The 21,985-nt window shown below is 46.5% G+C and overlaps 1 protein-coding gene across 1 annotated transcript in view; it reads right to left on the bottom strand.

Moving 5' to 3' along the window:
* Nucleotides 1–21,985, bottom strand: part of ENPP1 (ectonucleotide pyrophosphatase/phosphodiesterase 1) — a 151,739-nt gene that overhangs the window by 38,168 nt on the left and 91,586 nt on the right. The window contains exons 16-18 of the mRNA XM_088443096.1: nt 11,020–11,089; nt 7,372–7,459; nt 7,096–7,268 (exon numbers count right to left, since the gene is read on the bottom strand). Of these exons, the coding sequence (XP_088299222.1) occupies nt 7,096–7,268; nt 7,372–7,459; nt 11,020–11,089 (331 nt within the window). The remainder of the gene's footprint in view (nt 1–7,095; nt 7,269–7,371; nt 7,460–11,019; nt 11,090–21,985) is intronic.

The raw sequence follows: 21,985 nt of genomic DNA, 5'->3' as shown, positions 1-21,985 counted from the left end.
CACACATTTCAAGGAAGATGGACGGCAAGAGAAAGTTTTCTGTCCATAAATGTCCTGGAACTGAAGGCACTATTCAGAGCGTTGGTTCAAGCTCAGGAAATACTGAAGGTCAGGCCGGTCCAGGTACAATCTGACAACACCACTGCAGTAGCCTACCTCAACCATCAGGGAGGCACGTGGAGCCAGGCTGCCATGGAGGAAGTTTCAAACATACTGGTCTGGGCAGAATGTCATCTCCCAGCGATATCAGTGGTGTTCATTCCAGGAGTCCTCAATGGGGAAACGGACTTCCTAAGCTGGCAGGATATACATGTCGGAGAGTTGGCTCTTCATCCACAGGTATTCAGAGCCTTGTGGACAGATGGGGTCTTCCAAAAGTAGACCTCTTAGCCTCAAGTCACAATCACAAGGTGCCCAGGTAAGGGTCCAGAAACAGGGATCCTGCAGCCTAGTTTGTGGATGCTCTGGTAGTAAAGTGGAACTTCCGACTAGCGTATCTGTTTCCTGTTTTCCCTTCTTCCAAGGGTCATCAGGAAATTCAAGCAGGAAAGCGGGACAGTAATACTGATAGCTCCTGCTTGAGCCAGATGCCATTGGTTCGCCGATCTACAGAGTCTCTCTATAGACACTCCATGGCCTCTTCCTCTAAGGCCGGACCTGTTAATACAGGGTCCCTGCCTATACCCAAATCTTCTTCGTCTGTCTTTGACGGCATGGCTCTTGAGACCTCAGTCTTAAAGACAAAAGGTTTTTCCAATTCTGTAATTCAGACAATGTTGAGGGCACAGAAACCTTCTTCTGCTCACATTTATTACAGAATTTGGCATTCATATTTTCAGTGGTGTGAACTGAGGAAATGTGACCTTAAGGTGCTTTCGTTTCTTCAGGCTGGGTTAGACCGGGGCCTCCGTCTGGCCACCCTGAGGGTTCAGGCTTCTGCACTTTCAGTTTGGTTTCAGCAAAGGATCGCCCCATTTCCTGATGTTAGAATATTTTTTAGGGTGTTCTGAGGGTCCAGCTTCCCTTTAAACCCCCAGATAGCCCCGTGGGATTTGACATTGGTTTTCAAGGCTTTGCAGGCTCCTCCATTCAAACCGCTGAAATCAGTAGACCTGAAGTGGTTGACAGCAAAGACAGTTTTTCTTCTGGCTATCGCTTTTGCCCGTAGGGTCTCTCATTTGGCAACCCTTTCTTTTCGGTCTCCATTTTTGATATTCCATCAAGATAGAGCTGTTCTTCGTACTAGGGCTCGGTACCTTCCTAAGGTGGTATCCCGGTTTCATATGAAAGAAGACAATAAGAGTTATGGTATAACATACCTTTGTTAACTCTTTTTCTTTGAGGTCCATAGGTTCCACAGAAATTACCTTGGGTATGTAGCTGGAGTGATCCAGGCACCAAACAGTCAACAAGCTTTAGCTCCCAGGATGCACTGGGTCCTCCTCCATACATACCCCAACCCTGGCTACAGGAATTCAGTTTGTTATCAAGCCCAAGCAGGAGCAGAAAAGAAAAATTGAGAAGGAAGGAAGGACCCTTGCAATCCAGACACTCTCTGTAAGAAGAGGGAATCCTAGAAATACAATAGAAAAAGAATTTCCCAACAACAGGTGCATTAGGATGGGTGCTTTGTGGACCCTATGGACCTCGAAGAAAAAGCGTTAACAAAAGGAATGTTATACCATAACTCTTATTTTCTTCTTTGGGATCCATAGGGTCCACAGAAATTACCTTGGGTTGTCCCAAAGCAATTCCTCCTAGGTGTGGGGATGCTCCTGTGTCTTAGTAGAAAGGAGAATCCTATGCTCAAAGGAAGCATCCTGAGAGGCAAATGTGTCAAACCCATAAAATTTGACAAAGGTGTGGACGGAAGACCATGTGGCTGCCTTGCAAATCTGTTCAGCAGAGGCACCCCATTGCACCACCCACGATGGTCCCACAGATGTCGTAGAATGTGCTGTATCCATGTCTGGAACAACCAGATCAACTTGTGTGTAAGCATGAGAAATTGTCATACGCAACCATCCAAAGTCTGTTTGTTAGCTGGCCAGCCTCGCTTATGACAGCCATACAACACAAATAAAGAATCTGTCTTTCTAATGGAGTTGGTGCAGTCTACATAGATATGTAGAGCCCGCACAACATCCAGTGATGCTTCACCAGCTGAAAGGCCAGAAGCTTGCAAAGCCGGAACCACAACTTCTTCATTCATATGAAACCAAAATACCATCTTAGGAAGGTACCTGGCCCTAGTACATAGAACAGCTCTATCCTGATGAAATATTAAAAAAGGAGAGCGAAAAGATAAGGCTGCCAGGTCAGAGACCCTGCGGGCAGAAGCGATAACTGGAAGAAAAACAGTCTTCGCTGTCAACCACTTCAGGTCTACTGATTTCATTGGTTCAAATGGAGGAGCCTGTAAATCCATGAGCACCAATGTCAAACCCACGGGGCAACTGGGAGAACAAAGGGAGGCTGAACCCTCAGAACACCCTGAAAAACTATTCTTATGTCAGACAAGGTGGCAATCCTTCTCTGAAACCAAACCGACAGTGCCAAAGCCTGAACCCCCAGTGTAGCCAGACGGAGACCTCAGTCTAACCCAGCCTGAAGAAAAGAAAGCACTCAAGAGACTCTAAACACCTTCGGATCATACTTCCTCAGTTCACACCACTGAAAAATGAATGCCAAATTCTGTAGTAAATACGGGCTGAGGAAGGTTTTTGTGCCCTTAACATTGTCTGAATGACTGATTCAGAGAACCCCTCTGAGCCCTTCTGCTCCACGGGAGGTTTCTGTACTCCCTGAGCTCGCCTTAGGACACCTGCATTACGGTTTGACAGGTTTTACAGGTGTACCTGGAGGCCTCAAGAGCCATGCCATCAAAGACAGCCGAGGAAGGTCCGGATACAGGCAGGGACCCTGTAACAGGCCCTGCCTTAGAGGAAGAGGCCACTGAGTGTCTATGGAGAGACTCCGCAGGTTGGTGAACCAATGGCATCTGGGCCAAGCAGGAGCTACCAGTATTACTGTACTGCTTTCCTGCTTGACCTTCCTGATAACCCTAGGAAGGGAAAACAGAGGAAACACATATGCCAGTCTGAAATTCCACCTTACTGCCAGAGCGTCCAGGATCCCTGGTTCTAGATCCGTACCTGGGAACCCTGTGGTTGTGCCTTGAGGTCTACCTCTGGAAGACCCCATCTGTTCACTAGGTTCTAAAATACCTGAGGATGAAGTGCCCATTCTCCCGCATGTATATCTTGCCGACTTTGGAAGTCCGCTTCCCAATTTAGGACTCCTGGTATGAACACCACCGATATTGCCAGAAGGTGACATTCTGTCCAGACCAGAATGTTTGACACCTCCCTCATGGTGTTGCAACTCCTCATGCCTCCCTGATGATTGAGGTAAGCTACTGCAGTGGCGTTATCCGATTGTGCCTGGACAGGCCTGCCCTTTAATATTTCCTGAGCCTGAACAAGTGCTCTGAATACTGCCCTTAGTTCCAGGACATTTATAGACAGAAGACTTTCTCTTACCGTCCACTTTCCCTGAAAAGTGTGATGACCTGTCACTGCACCCCATCCTCGGAGACTGGAATCGGTTGTGAGGAGAACCCAATCTGGAATCCAGAATGGGCAACCTTTGTTGAGACGATACGTCTGCAACCACCAAGACAGGGACAGTCGCACTTCTGGCGAGAGACTGATTGTCTGTGCCTTTATTAAGTGGTACTCCCCTTTCCAGTGAGAAAGGATTAACCTCTGCAATGGTCTGGAGTGGAACTGGGCGTACTCCATGTCAAAAGTCAACACCATAAAACCCAGGACTTGCATTGCTGCATGGATTGATACCGACCGGCTGAAAAGAAGCCTGCTTATCTTCCACTGCAGGGATGCAATCTTGTCTTCTGGCAGATAAATCCTTTGTGCCAGAGAATCCAACCTTGCCCCTAGATGCACCATCTGCTGTACTGGAAGAAGCGATGACTTTTCCAATTTACAATCCACCCATGTCTATGTAGACATACTACTGTCAGTCTGAGATGATGTTGCAATTCTTGTAACGACTGAGCCAATATTATCAGGTCGTCCAGATACGGCAGAATCTTGATTCCCTGGCGCCTGAGGCAGGCAGTCATTACTGCCACGACTTTGGTAAACACCCGAGAGGCTGTTCATTATCCAAAAGGCAGTGCCTGAAATTGGAAAGGCTCCTGCAAGACTGAGAAACGCAGGAATTATTGGTGGGATGGTGCAATTGGTACATGAAGATATGCATCTTGAATATCCAAGGATACCATGGAATCCCCTGGTTTCATTGCCAAGAAAATTGACCATAGTTTCCATACGAAACCTGGGCACGTTGATAAATGTGTTGAGTCCTTTTAGGTTTAGAATAGGTCGGTAATACCCATTTGGTTTTTCAATCAAGAAGAGGTTGGAAATGCTCCTGCAAGACTGCGAAATGCAGGAATTGTTGGTGGGATGGTGCAATTGGTACATGAAGGTATGTATCTTGAATATCCAAGGATACCATGAAATCCCCTGGTTCCATGGCCAAGACAATTGACCGCAGGGTTTCCATGCGAAACCTGGGCACCTTGATAAGGTTGTTGAGACCTTTTAGGTTCAGAATAGGCCTGTGAGACCCTTTGGGTTTTTGAATCAAGAAGAGGTTGGAATAATATCCCTTTCCCAGTTGATTCACTGGGACCGGGATTATTACTCCTATAGCAGCAGGGAGTGTATAGCCTGCTGGAGGGCCTAGTCTTTCGCAGAATCCGCTGCCAGAGTTGTACTGAAAAACTTTTGTGGGGGACTTCTCCAGAATGTAAGGGCGTACTCCTGGGAGACCACCTCCCGAACCCAGGCATCCATTGTCGTAAGATGCCAGGCATCTGAATACTGATCCCCCAGAGGGAGGCCCGTCCCATCAAGCTGCAGGCTTAACATCAGACCTGACAGCCAGACATCTGTTTGGCCAGGACTTCTTAGACTGTGGCTTCCTATAAGCATTGGCTCTAGCAGAAGTCTGACCTCTCGCTTTTCCTTGCAGCCGAAATGACTGAAAGACTGACCGCTTAGGTTTAGCAGTGGATGCCGAAGGTAGACCAGCCGTTTTAGAAGCTGCCACCATAGCAACAATCTTGTCCAACTCTGTGCCAAACAAAATGCCCCCTGAGAAATGAAGGGACTCCAGAGCTCTCTTAGATCCTGTATCTGCTTTCCAATTCCTCAGCCAGAGGGCTTTCCGAGCCACCACTGAAACCGCTGATGCTTTGGAGTATAATATCCCTGCAAACTGCCTCTCCCAACTAGGACGCTGCCTCTTTAACATAGGAGATGATTATCAGCTGTTCCCTGGAAGCTTCTGAAAAAGCATTTTCCAGTGTCTTCATCCATTCCTCAATGGCCTCAGAGACCCAAGCTGTAGCCATGGCCGGGCGGGTAACAGCACCCGACAGAGAAAATATTGCTTTAAGATGGGCTTCAAGTTTCCTATCTGTGGGACAATTAAGGGAGGAAGCAGAAGGTATAGGCAATGTGCCACATGTGCATCCACTGATGGAGGGACCTCCCATTTAGTGCATTGATCCACTGGAAAGAGGTATAAGGCTTCCACCTTCCTTGTAATATGGAATTTCCTATCTGGCAATTTCCATGCTTCCCCCATAAGATCCGAAAGGTGCTCCGATCTGGGAAACTCAGGTTTTATAACCCTCTGGCGTTTAAACCCTGGAGCCTTTCTTTGCACTGGCTCCTCCTCGTCAATGTTTAGCACAGCGTTGACCGTCCTAACTAGATAAGGAACATCTGCAGTTGAAAAATGGTCTTCCTCATCTGAGTGTGATTCCTGAGAGGAACCCTGTGTATCCCCCCCCCTCGTCAGAAGATGTACCAGAATCTGAAGGCTGAATGGTGTGTGAAGCCGACCTCCTTCTGGAATTTGACTTTGGCTGTACCAGCCTAATGGTCTGTTTAAGCTGCTGAAAAGCTGCTAACGCCGAAGCCACATTCTGACTTGAATGAGCATACATGTACACCCAGGATGGATGCATCGGGGGGAAAAACATAGCAGATTGCAAATGCTGAGAGGGTTCCAACATTGCGGCTAACCCAGGGGCTGCCAACCTATCTGCAACCTGTGCCATAATCTGGGAAAAGGAAGCCCACGGGGGTTCCCACCCAGAAGCTGGTAAATTTGACTGATGTGGAGACTCCTTGACACAGCGGCAACATAACCCATCCTGTGTGAAATCCTGTAGGGACAACCCCACTTTACAGGCCATACATGACACCAGCACAGGAGTCTCCGCCACCTGTCTTTCAGCTTCTTTGGACATAATATCTCTATTGATATGCAAAGTCTGAGTACTAATGTGACAATGTTTCACACCCAATATACACACCTGTCGCAGAGGGTTAAATGAGGAGAAACAACAGTGATAGGTTATGACTGACAGTTATTAGATAAAGGCAGCAGAACACACAGCAGATTTCTACAAAGTCACATACAATGCACATAGATACATAGTTGATATATATATTATAACTATATGCACCCAGCTCTTTTAGCAACTACCATATAGCCATACATGACACCAGCACAGCCAGGTAGTATATTGAGCTCTGTATAACCTGAACACCGTAGAGAGAGGTATACAGGAGACTGAGTCAGCCTCCTGAGAACCTAGCCACTGAGAGCACCTGAGAGTGGTCTCTGGCCAACTCATATAGAGGAAGGCTGGGAGAAGCAACCAGGAGGCGGGAAGTCTTACGACTGAACCAGTATCCAGGTTGGGGGAGTGGCCGCCAGGGGATAGCATGCCTCCCCTCATGCTGTATGGATCCACCTGGCACACTGACATGGCCACCGCCATCAAGCCCCTGGCTGTCAGGATCCTCATGTCCTGGTGGTCTTGTGCTGGAGACAGTTTATACATGGCTCTGCACAACAGCGTCCTCCTGCGGGTCTCTTACTGCCAGAGGCATGAACTTTTAAACAAGGCTCAGAGATTGGCCTCCAGAAGACAAATTAGTAGGGGACACTTCCTAATTCTGCACAAATAGAATTACACAGTCAACTTACCAATGCATCACAAGAACAGCCAAAGCCTTTCACATCCATACCCTGGATAACTGAGCACTGAAAAGTTTCAGACAACTCTTTTGAAAAAGTGGGCTCATAAACTGGTTGCTTTAGCAAATGATTAAGGCTGCCACGGGTTCCATTATTGGCTGCAGGTTCAATTCCTAGTAAGTCTAGAACAGAACATGCAAGTTTAATTTTAAACTGAGAAATAAAGCATTACACTACATTCCATAAAATTACAACATAGCCATAAAACAATAACAAAACACCTACCACAAATCAAATTATAGATTTCTATGTTCTCAAAGGGCTCCACTTCTGTTTGAAACTTGAACATGGGACCATAACCAATGAAAAGAGCCTGAAATTAAATTAATTAGATTTTTGTGTTACATTTGATAGTGTCATTTTAATAGTACATTGTTGTAAATCTAATTACAGATATTAATGGCATTAGCTGAATGCAGCTATGTAGTTATTTTAGTGTTTATTGTCATCTTCCAAAGAGTGAATTACGTTTTGTTTTGTTTTCAGCCAGGTTTCGGAAACTTTCATGACCATTGTCAGATTTTCCCATAGGAGTCTTTTACCAATGTGAAAGACTCCTCCAAAATGCCGGGGATGTAACACGCAGGGACAGCGGTTTAGTACATAGCAGGGATATTTTCATTCAGAATTAAAAAATCCACCGCGATACTGAGTGTTAATAAATGCGTCAGCACCACGATTAATAATAATACATAGGCCCCCATCAGGGCCCGACTGCCCATCTAGCACTTCTGGCAAATGACAGAAGGGCTGATGGCCAGATGGTGTTAAACCCTGGCTGAGCAGCTCCACCTCCTGGCACTCTTCTCGGGCGGGTTACTGAAAGACGGGGGCATGCCGCGAGGCCAGAGCCCCATGACTTGCGGCATGCCCCAGTGAAAATGTAACCACAACCCTATTGTGGCATGGTCACGCCCCTTTTGCGGGCACGCATGCAGGGGGACTGCCAGGGCTGATCAGTGGCCCAAGTCCTTCCCTGGGCCCCATAGTCTTATTTTGTACAAAGATTTTTATTTTCACAGCTTCTTAAATGCATTTAATTTACATTGAATGCCGAAATGTAAGGCGAGCTCAGGGAGGACAGAAACCTCCTGTGGAGCAGAAGGACATTGTATATGTGACATCACACCGAGCAACAAACTTGTATAAAAGAGATTTCCAGCACAGATTTTCATGCATTGCTTCTCTCTTCACTCCAGATGTTATTGCTTATATGTGTATCTGCTCTTCTCCCTCTTCCATCTCTTTCCTAATCTGCAGCCCTCTTAGCTGGCTACATTTCCTCATACTTTAAGCAGCTGTAGGTCCTTAAGACTTCATCAGTGAAAAATACCATTTAGATGAGATCAACATGATTGTGTTCATAATTCCACTTTTTATTTAAAGTGCACACATTACACAAATGTATCCAGATAGCATATATTTTACATCTAATCCTAAGGGGTATATTTTGGGTTTTAAAACTTCTGATTATTAGAAGTTTTGCCCATATTTTAAAAAGGCAATAATAGTAAATCCAAAATCAGGCGTGTTTGCATTATATAGTATTGCCCTTTTAATCCAGGCAGGCATAAACTGCAAAATTGGAGGGTTTTGAAAATCCATTGCTAACTAAATATACTCCTAAATTATACAACATTACACATATTTGCAATATACAGTACTGTACATTTACATGACTGGTACACTGGGGCCATTTGAACTGCAGATAGATATCGTACTAAAACGTCAATACAGAACACAAACTTGTGGCATGTAAGAATGTAGAAATATACTGAAGTAAAAACACTTTAATTTGTCTGAGCCTTTAGTATTTGGTGAACGTTCGGTTTAAAATCAGCTAAAATGTGATATTTTGAAGCATCATATATAGCCTTTATTTTTAATAGAAATCCATGTAAATATCACCTGCTTATGGATTTCAGTCACATATGCATTACATATTATATTTCTTGTACTTTGCACCAGCCTGGTTAGATAATATGACTGGGGGGGAGGAGGGAGAGAGAGAGAGAGAGTGATATCTGAGCATAATAAAGGATTACATTTCAGGTTGGACGGGTTTACATCAGAGGTACTTTCCTTAAGAACTTAATAGTTTTATGCAGTTGACAATAATGCACATTAATACATATCCTAGGGACAGGTCGTACATTTATCCACCACTAAGGGGTGTATTTACTGAAGTGCGGGTTTTTAGAAGTGGAGATGTTGCCCATAGCAACCAATCAGATTCTAGTTATTATCTTTTAGAATGTACTAGTAACTAGAAGATAAATGTTAAAAAGAATCTGATTGGTTGCTATGGGCAACTTCTCAACTTCTAAATAAACGCACTCTAGTAAATATACCCCTAAGTGAGAGGGAGAGTAGCCACCATAAGTATAGTTATACACACACACATTATATATATATATATATATATATATATATATATATATATATACACACACACACACACACACACACACTGTATGAGATATATATATATATACACACACACACACACACACACACACACACACACACACTGTATGAGATATATATATATATATATATATATACACACACACACACACATATATAAACGCTGTATAGATATAGATATGTATATATATATATATATATATATATATATATCTCATTCAGCTTATATATACATATATATATATATATATATATATATATATATATACATACACACACATACATACACACATACGCATTGTTGCTGTCAACTGTTCCTGAGTTTTGAACCAGTATTTATGTTATGCAAAATAACAGTGTTGCTTCTATATGCTCAACACAATTATTTAAATCAGTGTGTATTCTGTATGCTGTATGTCATGTTAAACTTTAGCCAATGTATTCATTAACAACCGTATTTAAGATAAGACACTCTTGACTTGAATTACCTGCTATAAGCTGTATTCTACATGCAAATGAGAGCAGGAGAAGAAAGTTTCCTACCAGCAGGCTGTACCTGTATTAATATTAACCATTCAACTGGCTAACTAGTATTACCCTTCAACTAGTTAAAACAGGTGTGTGAATTCGATGTGGCAACTCATTGGAATGATGTCAGCTTTGTATTATCAGCAGTTGCATACACACTGTACTACCTAACTTGGAATGAGTCTCCTGCTAGCCCTTCTTTGGGAGGTTGGTTTACTTACTACAAACTACACTGGGAACTTGGGTGGCTAGGGAGCAAGTGTTGTCCAATATTGGCCCCTCCAGTGGTTTACATTTTATGGAGTCAATTCAACCAGCCACAAGCTGGTTTGCCCCACATATGCTGCACATACTGTAGCCCCGAGCTCACAGAATTTGTTTACAGCCCCTTAGGGATAAGTTGATATACCATTGCTAGAGTTTCCACACCATTGCAACAATAGATTGCAGGGCTTGTAACTAATTGAATTGACCCCAACGTCTACATTATGGTATTGCTTATACATACCTACTCTCCCGGAAGCAGCGGGTTACTTCCAATTTTTAGGGTAGTCCCCAGGAAGAGTGGCTGGATCTCCTGCATCCTGTCCACTTCCTAGTAAAGTGGGCAGGATTGGGAGATAATACTGGGAATTGTGGGTCCATATAGAAAAAGTGGGACTAAAATGATGCACGTTATTAGGCCCCACCCCTGAAGTGAAGTGATCAGCTTCATTTACTGTCGGGGCTTCTCCTGGAGAGGAGAAACAAAGTCGGCAAGTATGGTATTGCTACTTTATTACATTCAAACAAGAAGATCAGGTAACTGATTAAAAATAACTTGTAACATTACACTAAATAAAAAGTTCTATTAATGTATATTATTGACTCATGTGAACCAAGTCTTAAAACACTGCAGGACAGGATATCATATTTTACCTGCATCATTTTGAAAAGGTTATCCGAGCCGTGAAAACCACCATTGCAAGATTTTAAATCACTTTGTGACCTACAATTGAAGATAAACACTATATATTAAACATTCATAAAGACCATCTTTATAGTTACATGCTTTCATTTATTTATCTCAAACTCGGTGTTCATCACACACCCCCTCCACACTTTCTCCACATCTCTTTCTCTTCCCCACCACAACACTTTCTCCCTGCCCACTGTCTCAATATCATAACTCTCTCACTCTCATTGACACTGGTGGGATGGGTGAGGGATCAGACATTCCAACGTGAAGATATAATTTTTTTATCAGCAGTTGATACAGTATATACATATATTCACATAGACGTACTTATAATGGGTGCACCCCAGATGCCACTGTGCAGTGACAGCAAAGATTCTGGCACTGTGCCAGAGCCTTTGTTCTCTTCTGCCATATGTGCAGAATGGATTTCGTAGTCCTTCTCCGTCCCCCCAAGAGATCAGCTACAGCAGCAGGGACTGATGATCTGTCTCCCCTGAACCATGCTCTTCTGCGCTCTACAGAATTGTAAGGGGAAGGAGGTGGGTGGGTAATATCACAGGGATAGGGGATAGTACTACATACACACACTTCTATAAATATTAGATATTATATACATACACACATATATATATATATATATATATATACATACATACACACACACACACATATGCACACACATACATAATTTATAAAATGGTTTGGTAAATTGAGACAGATTCCACCAACATGAATTGGACAAACTAGATCACATGAGCATTCATTATTTCCCAACGACCGCACACCTCACACCTGACCGCACACTTCCCACTGTTATCAAAACCTCACCACCAAGCCACAGCTGTATCACTCCACAAGTGTAAACAATAACATCTCTCACAGAGACACTGCTCACAGACAGGGGTCTGGTGTCACCCCATGCTCACTCTGACCATCAGTGTGCTTGGAGGCGCACCTGTGCCTGAAAAGGGGCATGACCTAAAATAAAGGGGTGTGGCCTCACGGGGGATCCAAGTGACTTCACTCAGGGGGCAGCCCAGCATCGCCTGAGATGCTAGGCTGCCCCCTGAAGACTGGGCTGTCAGCACTGTCAATTCCTCTTCTATGACAGGAGCCGGGTGCTGCAGGAGAATGTCACACTGCAGCACCCAGCTCCTGTCACTGCAGAGGAGCCGGCATTTTGGGTGTCACTCCCTCTGAGGGCGACATCTGGGTGCAGCCCGCACCCCCTCATGACACCACTACTCACAGACCATGCATGAGTGGCGGCCATTGCCAATGAGGGTTCCTCTGAAACGCTCTCCCAGTAAATTTTACGAAGTGTTACCCATAGGCTACAGCAGCACAACACCATCTTCAGATGGCGTTGGCTGCAGAGGCCAAGCTCCAGAATGCAAAAGGTGAATCCAATAGCATAGCATCCCCCATAGAAACCTATGGGGGCTGCTGCTGCTTTTGGAAATGAAGGTCCCTCCATAATACATCTGGGGGATACTAAATAATTGCGGGTATGCCGCAAATATTTAATGATGGAAAGGCCCATTGGAAACACACTTCTTCAAATCATTGTGGTGATCCCAGGACACGCATCTAGTTACAATGTGCTTTTTCAAGGCAAGTTTAATAAGTATATATGCTATTGTATTATTGAGATATGAAACAATTCTAACACTAAAACCTTCTATAATTATGGAAAGCTGAAACTAAGAAGGAGGCACACAGTGTTCTTTTCATTTAACACACCCTTCCATCTTTGTCAGCACATCTTTTTTTAACGAATATTTTGCTAGACTGACTAAAGATCCTCATTAACAACATATTTTAAACTAATAAGTGGAATTTTTAAATGTATACATACTTAGGGGGTCATTCAGACCCGCTCGCGAGCGGCAGTATGCTCGCAAGCGGGTCGATGTTCACCGCAGTGGTGAACATCGACCCGCTTGCGAGCATACTGCCGCTCGCGAGCGAGGGAGCTCCATCGTGCGCATGCGCGAGACCTGGGGAGCGATGGGCTTTCCATCGCTCCGGGTCTCGCACCAAAGGGGGCGTGCTGTCGATGTTGATTGGTGGGCGTGCCGGGGGCGTGGCTGCCAGACGGAGGCGTTCCCATGGGAACGCCTACCGTCTGAAGCCGGCCCCACTGACATCACTAGCCAAAATCACTCCAGGGCTTGTGGCAGGGAGACCCTACCGCAGGGTCTCTGTCGCAAGTCCGATGGTCGCAATGGTCAAGACCATCGCGCCCATCTTTTTGGCCGCTCGCATATGCTGTGGGTGGTCACCCACAGCTATGCGAGCGGCCAGGAGGCCGCTCCATTTTCATGGAGGAGGGCCCTGATTCAGAGCGAGCTCTCTGGTCAGAGCGTTCAGCTCTGAATCAGGCCCTTAATCCCTTGTGTACCTAAAATAATACATTTGCTCTCTCTATGGGCCCGATTGTGAGTCGGTTACATTGGATGCAGTGAAGCAATGGTTTTTGTATGTGCATGTGTCCGAATTCCATCACGCTTGCATCCCGATTTTGTATGCACAGAGTCGCAGACTGAATTTAGATACACGGTAACAAATGTAAGGGGCGTTCCTGGGGGGTAACTAGGAGGTAACAGGGTGGTGGCTAAAAAGATGCACGGAGAGGTTGTGTCTTTTGGGAGAGCAGTAGGCGCATCACAGGTATTGTGGGGAAAGCGGTTGCATTCAGAGATGCTGAACTGTGCAGTGTGGAGGCCATACTCAGACAGAGAAATGACCCAGCTATAGGGTAGGTGCAAGTTTTGTCTAAAGATGCACCATTTGGTATTTCATTGTCCATGGACGCTGGGGCGTCTCACTCTTTGCAGACATTCATATGCACGGATCAACTCCAGGCAAGGACTTTGTAGCAGCATTAGTTTAAAGATGCAGATGTGAATGCAGATGTTACTGCGGCATAAGACGCAGCTGCCTCTGCTTCCATCTCTCAGGCTTTATATGTATTCAACACTGTCTGATGGACTCCTTTGCAGAACACAAATGCTTATGAATAACAGCTAGGAAAGGATAGAAATCACTAGTAGTGTTTATCCTATTTTTGGCAACATCGTATCAACAGATAATGAGCATATGTTCACAGGCCTGTTTTTATTTAACTGCTCCTTTTGATAAAATTATTTAGAATCAGATATTATCCTAAATTCCCCAAATATGATAAGTTTCATATCAGTATTTTGTTTCCCTAGCAACTGAGCTACTGAAGTACGGTTTGATCGTGTTCTTCAAAGATTAATTCAAACCATTGTATTTATTTTACAGTATTACATTTGGCATAAACTCCAATTCATTATTTGCTCAAGAATTTTATAATTATTTCATATTTATGCAAATACAGGTACAGCCTGCATGATACAATTAGTTTTCGAAACAGATGGCTTTTGCATACTGCACTGTAATGTCCTGTTTTGACTATTGTTTGATCCAGAAGTGCACAAACCTTGGGTCAGGATACAAAGTGGTGTCCCAGACTCTGGTTATGGGGTCCCCCAATATTCAGATATGCAAAGTATTCTACTAAAAATCTTCTGTTTTTGGAATTAAACTGACACTTGAAATATATTACACTCCTACACAAGTGCAGAGAGAGATGGAAGGAGACTCTTTCCTCATTTAGTTCTTAGTGACTGCCTGACTCCCAGACACAGGGCCTGATTCAGAGCCGGACACTCTTTCAGAGTGCTCGCTCTGAATCAGTGCCCTCCCTATCTTTTTTTAGAGCGACCTCCTGGCCGCTCGCATAGCTGTGGGTGACCACCCACAGCTATAGCGAGCGGCCAAAAAGATGGTCGCGATGGTCAAGACCATCGGGCTTGCGATGAGACCCTTGTGGTAGGGTCTCGTCTGCCGCAAGCCCTGGAGTGCTTTTGGCTCTATCAGAGCCAAAAGCACTCCCACTGACATCACTTGTGATGTCAGTGGGGCCGGCCACAGACGGTAGGCATTCCCATGGGAACGCCTCCATCTGGCCAGCCACGCCCCCGGTACGCCCACCAAAGGGGGCGTGCTGTCACTCACCATCGACAGCACGCCCCTTTGTAGCGAGACCCATAGCGATGGCTTGCCCGTCGCTATCCGGGTCTCGCGCATGTGCACGATGGAGCCGGGTCCGTCATGCGCATGCACACTGGCCCAACATTGACCCACTTGCGAGTGCTCAGCACTCGCGAGCAGGTCTGAATCAGGCCGACAGTCTTTCTCCTGTCCCCAGTGCTATTTGGATGCACAGGACTGTTCCCTTCAGGTAAGTACACACTAGGACTACAGATCGGCCATGCGGCCGATCCACAGTCCTATCTGACAATTGGTAGTTGTATACACACTTACAAATAGTCGGCCTGATGTGTCGTGCCTGATATCACAACTGGGCATTTACATGTACCCGCCAAGTTGTGATGTCAGTCAATGGAGGCCTCTGCAACAAGTGTATGGGTGGCCGGCTGACCACCCGTGCACACAGAGTGGTGTGCCGATATGTCTGCAGATATACTGGCCATCTGCTGTCCTGCACAGCTGACTTGATATGTCTGAACAACGTAGTTCACAGACACATGGCTGGTACACACCCGCCGACATGCCCACCCATCATTACTCATGTCAGTGTGTGGAGCACGTGACCGCCTCGTGATGGAGGGGGGCTGGAGGGACAGAGATGAGAAAGAGTTAGTGACAGAGATAAGATAAAAGATAAAGGAAAGGGAGATATAGGACAGAGGGATAGAGAGAGAGAACGAGAAAGGAAAGAGGTGGGAAAGTTGGAGGAGACCGTAAAAAAAACCCCTGCCATGCGGGCACATTAATACCCCTTTTACACCGACTTAAATACCCCAGTCTGATGCACGTGAATGCACATCAACCCGAGATTTTTGTCGGTGTAAACGGATCAACCCGGGTCCAGTGGCCCGGGCATCCGACCCGGCGGGCTTGCAGGGTTGAGCACGGGTCATTCCTGTGTCACCCTGCAGTGTAAATGGCACGACCCATGTCATGATGACCCAGGTCGCATCATAGACCACCCGATTGGCCAGTTTCAGTGGCGCTTGGAGATTACATTATCTCCGAGCGTCCACTGCCGGGCCGACCAGAACGGAGCAGCGCATCACACCCGCCCTTCCTCCGGACCACTTCGGAGTAAGGTAAGGGGGTCGCAGATGGGGAGGGAGGGTAAGAAGCGCTGCTCACCTGCGCCGGAGAGCTGGGTCAGTGCTGACCCGGCTCCGATGTGAATGGTGCCGACCCGGGCGTCGGTGCCGCAGTTTAATAGCGGGTCTGTCCCGGGTCTGATCCGGGTTGGAAACGTGTTCCAAATCCCAGGTCAGACCCGGGACGTGGTATAAAAGGAGTATAACTAGCGACCCACATCATAATATATTTAAATCAGGGCACTAAAAATTGCATGTTGCCCGATGGTTTGCGTATGCGCACGCATCGTTCTGCGCGTGCGCGAACTACTCTGTGCGATCGCAGCCTGCTCGCTCGCTCTCCCAGCAAAGACAGCCCAGTGAAATGAGTGACAGGAGAGGCCGTTTGTGGGTGGTAACAGGGGCAGGACACTAATAACGGGGGTGTGAAGGTGCGAACGCAGGCATGCCTCTGTGTTTCAACGCTGTTTTTAAGGTGTGCATAATTAACAGGCAGCGTCATAGTACACGTCACATGCCTGTTTTTTACACTGAAGTCCTCGCAGTGCTTGCGACAGGGTAAGGCAACCAGAAGCGCTGCGTTCGCTTCCGATGGTGCTCGATGTATCAATGTTTTAATACACTTCCTGTAGATGACGTGCGCTAGTGGGCGTCTCTACATGTGCTAATGAGTGTCTGCATACACAGAGCTAATGGGTGTCTGCATACACAGATCGCTCGCACAGCCAAGTGGGTGTGCTTATGCCTTGGTGAGCGATCACTTCCCATGTCATCACTTTGACAAATTTGCATACACTGGATGCGAACGATCGCATCTAGCGAGCGGGTCTGAATCAGGTCCTTTGTCCCAACTGTAGGAACAGTCAAAATCAATTTTCATACTATTCTGCTTGTGATTTGGGTTTTTCGTGGTTACCATTCTCACTATGGCTCAGTCACCCTACGCCAGTCATGTATGGTCTGGCCCCCTGAAGATTTGACTGAGGCTATGAAATTTTGTCACTTATCACCAACACTAAAACTATATAGATCATAGTCATTGCAGCTTTTGCATTACATAATGAATTGCATATATTTGTGTAAAAATAAGAGTTATGGTATAACATACCTTCGTATACTCTTTTTCTTTGAGGTCCATGGGGTCCACAGCTATTACATTGGGGTATGTGGATATATCCAGACACCAAACAGTTAAAACAAGCTCTCAGCTCCCAGGATGCCCTGGGTCCTCCCCACATATACCCCGCCCCCGGCTACAGGCCATCAGTTTGTTACAAAAGCCCAACCTGGAGAAGGCAAAAAGGATAAGAAGGAAGAACCCTTGTTCTATGGACCAATCACTCACAGAAGAGGAAAAAAACTTAGAGATACAAAGAATTACCCAATCGCACAGGTGCGTTAGGGTGGGTTTCCTGTGGACCCCATGGACCTCGAAGAAAAAGAGTTAATGAAGGTATGTTATACCATAACTTTTATTTTCTTCTTCAGGGTCCAAGGGGTCCACAGCTATTACTTTGGGGATGTCCCAAAACAGTACCTCTAAGGGCGGGGACGCTCCTGTGTTCCAGTAGAAAGGAGAATCTTACGCCTGAAGGATGCATCCTGAGAGGCGAAGGTGTCAAATGCATAGAACTTGACAAAGGTGTGGACGGAAGACCATGTGGCTGCCTTGCATAATTGTTCCACAGAGGCACCCCAGCGTGCCGCCCACGAAGGCCCCACTGACTGTGTAGAATGTGCCGTAACTGAGTCTGGCACCACACAACCCACCTGAGTGTATGCCTGCGAAATTGCCATACAAATCCATCTGGTGAGAAACTGCTTATTAGCCGGCCAGCCACGCTTATGACAGCCATGCAGCACAAATAGAGAATCGGACTTCCTCAAGCTGTTGGTGCGATCCACATAAATCCGTAGCGCACGTACAACATCCAGAGAAGCCTCTCCCACAGAGAGACCCGAAGTCTGAAAAGCTGGGACCACAATTTCTTCATTTATATGAAACCGTGATCCTACCTTAGGAAAGTATCCCACTTTAGTATCCTGTACCGCTCTATCCTGATGGAATATCAAAAAGGGGGAGCGGACAGAAAGGGCTGCCAAATCAGAGACCCTACGGGCAGAGGCAAGAGCAAGAAGAAAAACTCTTTGCTGTCAACCACTTAAGGTCTACTGATTTCAAGGGTTCAAAAGGGGGAGCCTGTAAAGCCCTGAGAACTAATGACAAATCCCACAGAGCTACCGGGGGAACAAAGGGTGGCTGAACACTTAGAACACCCTGAAAAAATGTCCTTACATCAGGCAGCGGAGCAAATCTGCGCTGAAACCAGACCAAAAGTGCAGAAACCTGAACACTCAGGGAGGCCAGAAGGAGACCCCGCACTAAACCTGTCTGAAGAAAGGAAAGCACTCGGGAGACCCTAAACACCTTAGGGTCATATCTTCTCAGTTCACTTCACTGAAAAATTGAGTGCCAAATCCTATAATAAATGCGGGCCGAGGAAGGTTTTCGTGCCTTCAACATTGTCTGTATTACAGATTCAGAAAACCCTTCATCTTTAGGATGTAGGCCTCAAGAGCCATGCCGTCAAAGACAGACGAGGAAGATCCGGGTACAAGCAGAGACCCTGTACAACAGGTCCTGCCTTAGAGGAAGAGGCCATGGAGTGTCTATGGAGAGCCTCTGTAGATCGGAAAACCAATGGCGTCTGGGCCAGGCAGGAACTATCAGTATCACCATACTGCTTTCCTGCTTGACCTTCCTGATGACCCTGGGAAGAAGAGCCTGAGGTGGAAACAAATAGGCTAGACTAAAATTCCAACTTACTGTCAGAGCGTCTACGAATTTGGCCATCGGATCCCTGGTCCTGGACCCGTACCTGGGTAACCTGTGGTTGTGCCTTGAGGCCATGAGGTCTATTTCTGTAAGACCCCATTTGTCCACCAGGCTCTGGAATACCTGTGGATGAAGAGCCCACTCTCCTGCGTTTATATCCTGCCAACTCAGGAAGTCCGCTTCCCAATTTAGGACCCCAGGTATGAACACGGCTGATATTGCTGGAAGGTGATGCTCCGCCCAGACAAGAATCCTTGATACCTCTGCCTTGGCCGCCCGACTCAGAGTGCCCCTGTCATGTCCCACGATATATATATATGTTTCATATACGGTTTAGTTTTTGTCATGTTATTATTGCAAGGCTTTGCATCTTGTTAATTTTGTCCTTCCTGATTCCCTGTAACTAGGATCTGATGTCATCTGCCCTCATTTCTTCCTGTCTGTAGCTCAGTGTGTGTGACTGCCATTTTAGCTTGCAGTTTGCACCTGTTGAGCTCTGGTCATCTTTTCACCTACTATGTTATGCATAATTACAAGAATATCAGCTTGAAATAAACCCTCATCTGGATTCTTCATACGTGCATTACTAGTTGAGTTGACACTGTCTGACAAAGTCTCTTGGTGTACGTACTGGTTCAATACAGATATACACAGAGGAATTATCTCAGGGGCCTTACACTTACAGCCTGGTTATTGAGTCAGAATAGCCCCTCTGATGATTGAGATAAGCCACCGTGGTGACATTGTCGGATTGTATCTGTACAGGTCCGCTCTGCAGTATTCCCTGAGCCTACACCAATGCTCTCAGTTCTAGGACATATATGGACAGAGGACTTTCTGCCCTTGTCCATCTTCCATGAAAAGTGCGCTGACCTGTCACTGCCCCCCAGGCGTGAAGACTGGCATCGGTCGTGAGGAGTGCCCACTGCGGAATCCAAATCGGCCAACCCCCGGTTGAGATGGCCTTTCCGCAACCACCATGAGAAACAACCGCACCTCTGGTGAGAGAAGGATCATCTGAGATCTTATTGATCGGTACTCCCCATTCCAACTTAAGAGGATCAACTGCTGCAACTGGCGGGAGTGAAATTGGACATACTCCACCATGCTGAAGGTGAACACCACTGACCCCAGCACCCGCATTGCTGCCTGTACGGACACCTGCCTGTTGTGAAGCAATTTGCGTATCCACAGCTGTAGGGCTGCAATCTTGTCCTCCGGCAGATATATTTTCTCTGTGCCAAGGAGTCCAGGCGTGCCCCCAAATGTACCATCTGTTGCACTGGAAGAAGTGGCGACTTCTTCCAATTTACAATCCAACCGTGCCTGTGTAGACAGGACACTGTCAACCCAAGATGATACTGCAACTCCTGTGGAGACTTCCCCATCAACAGGAGATTGTCCAGGTATGGCAGAATTCTGATGCCCTGGCGACTGAGACATGCCATCATTACTGCCATTACCTTGGTAAACACCCGAGGGGCTTTGGATAAACCAAATGGCAGTGCCTGGAACTGGAAGTGATCCTGCCCCACAGCAAACCGCAGAAACTGCTGGTGGGATGGCGCAATTGGTATATGCAGATAAGCATCCTGGATATCCAGGGATACCATGAAGTCCCCCGGTTCCATAGCCAACACAATTGATCGCAGTGTCTCCATGCGAAAACTGGGCACCCGAATAAATGTGTTGAGTCCATTTAAGTTTAAAATAGGATGGTAGGACCCATTCGGGTTTCTGAATCAGGAATAGGTTGGAATAATACCCCTTCCGTAACGGATTCCTTGGAACCTGGACGATCACACCTGCCACTAGCAGGGATTGTATAGCCTGCTGGAGGGCCAAGGCCTTTCCTGAACCCACTGGCCAGTCCAAAGAACCTCAGAGGGGGACTTCTCCAGAATGTCAGGGCATATCCCCGGGAGACCACCTCCAGAACCCAAGCATCTGTTGTCGTGAGATGCCAGATATCTGCAAACTGAAGAAGTTGGCCTCCTACCCTGGGATCCCCCAGGGGGAGGCCCACCCCATCAGCCCACCGGCTTATCCTTGGACCTGGAAGCCGGACGTTTATTCGGCCAGGGCTTTTTAGATAGTGGCTTTCTGCTAGGGCCGGCTCTAGCTGAATATTGACCCCTAACTTTCCCCTACGGCCATAAGGATGATCCTTTTGGTCTGGGAACAGATGCTGAGGGTAGACCAGCCGTCTTAGAAGCTGCCACTGTAGCCACAATCTTGTCCAAGCCATAGCCATAGCTGGGCGAGTGGCCGCCCCTGATAGCAAGAAGACTGCCTTAAGACAGGCTTCCAGCCTCCTATCCGTGGAATTCTTAAGAGAAGAAGCAGACGGTATGGGCAATGTGGCACTCCTCACCAGATGTGCCACATGCACATTCACCGCCGGCGGCACCTCCCATTTAGTACATTGATCAGACGGAAAAGGGTATAAAGCCGCCACCTTTCTCGTAAGATGGAACCTTTTATCCGGAACCTTCTATGCTTCCCCCAAAAGCTCCGACAGGTGTTCTGATTTAGGAAACTCCGCCTTCACCACACTCTGGCGCTTAAACACAGGCGCCTTTCTTTGTAGTGGTTCTTCCTCATCTATGCTTAAGACAGCTTTGATTGCCCTAATTAAAAAAGGGACATCTGCGACTGGAAAATGATCCCCTTCCTTCCCCGAAAGAGAGTCCTGCGTGGAAACATGCGCCTCCTCAGAGGACGTATCGGAGTCCATGGCTTGGCCCACATGAGAGGCTGAACGCCTTCTGGTCTTTGGCTGCACTGCTCTAGCCGCTTGCAGCGGCTGCTGAAAAGCGGCTGATGATGGAGCCATACTCTGACCTGCGTGCGATTACATATCCATTCAGGATGGAAGCATAGGGGGCATAAACATAGCTGGTTGCAGTGGTTGAGGAT

Source organism: Taudactylus pleione, unplaced genomic scaffold (genome assembly GCF_031769625.1).
Source record: "Taudactylus pleione unplaced genomic scaffold, aTauple2 ptg000326l, whole genome shotgun sequence".
NCBI lineage: Eukaryota > Metazoa > Chordata > Amphibia > Anura > Myobatrachidae > Taudactylus > Taudactylus pleione.
Note: the sequence above shows the minus strand (reverse complement) of the source record. Positions and strands in the feature narration are given on the sequence as shown.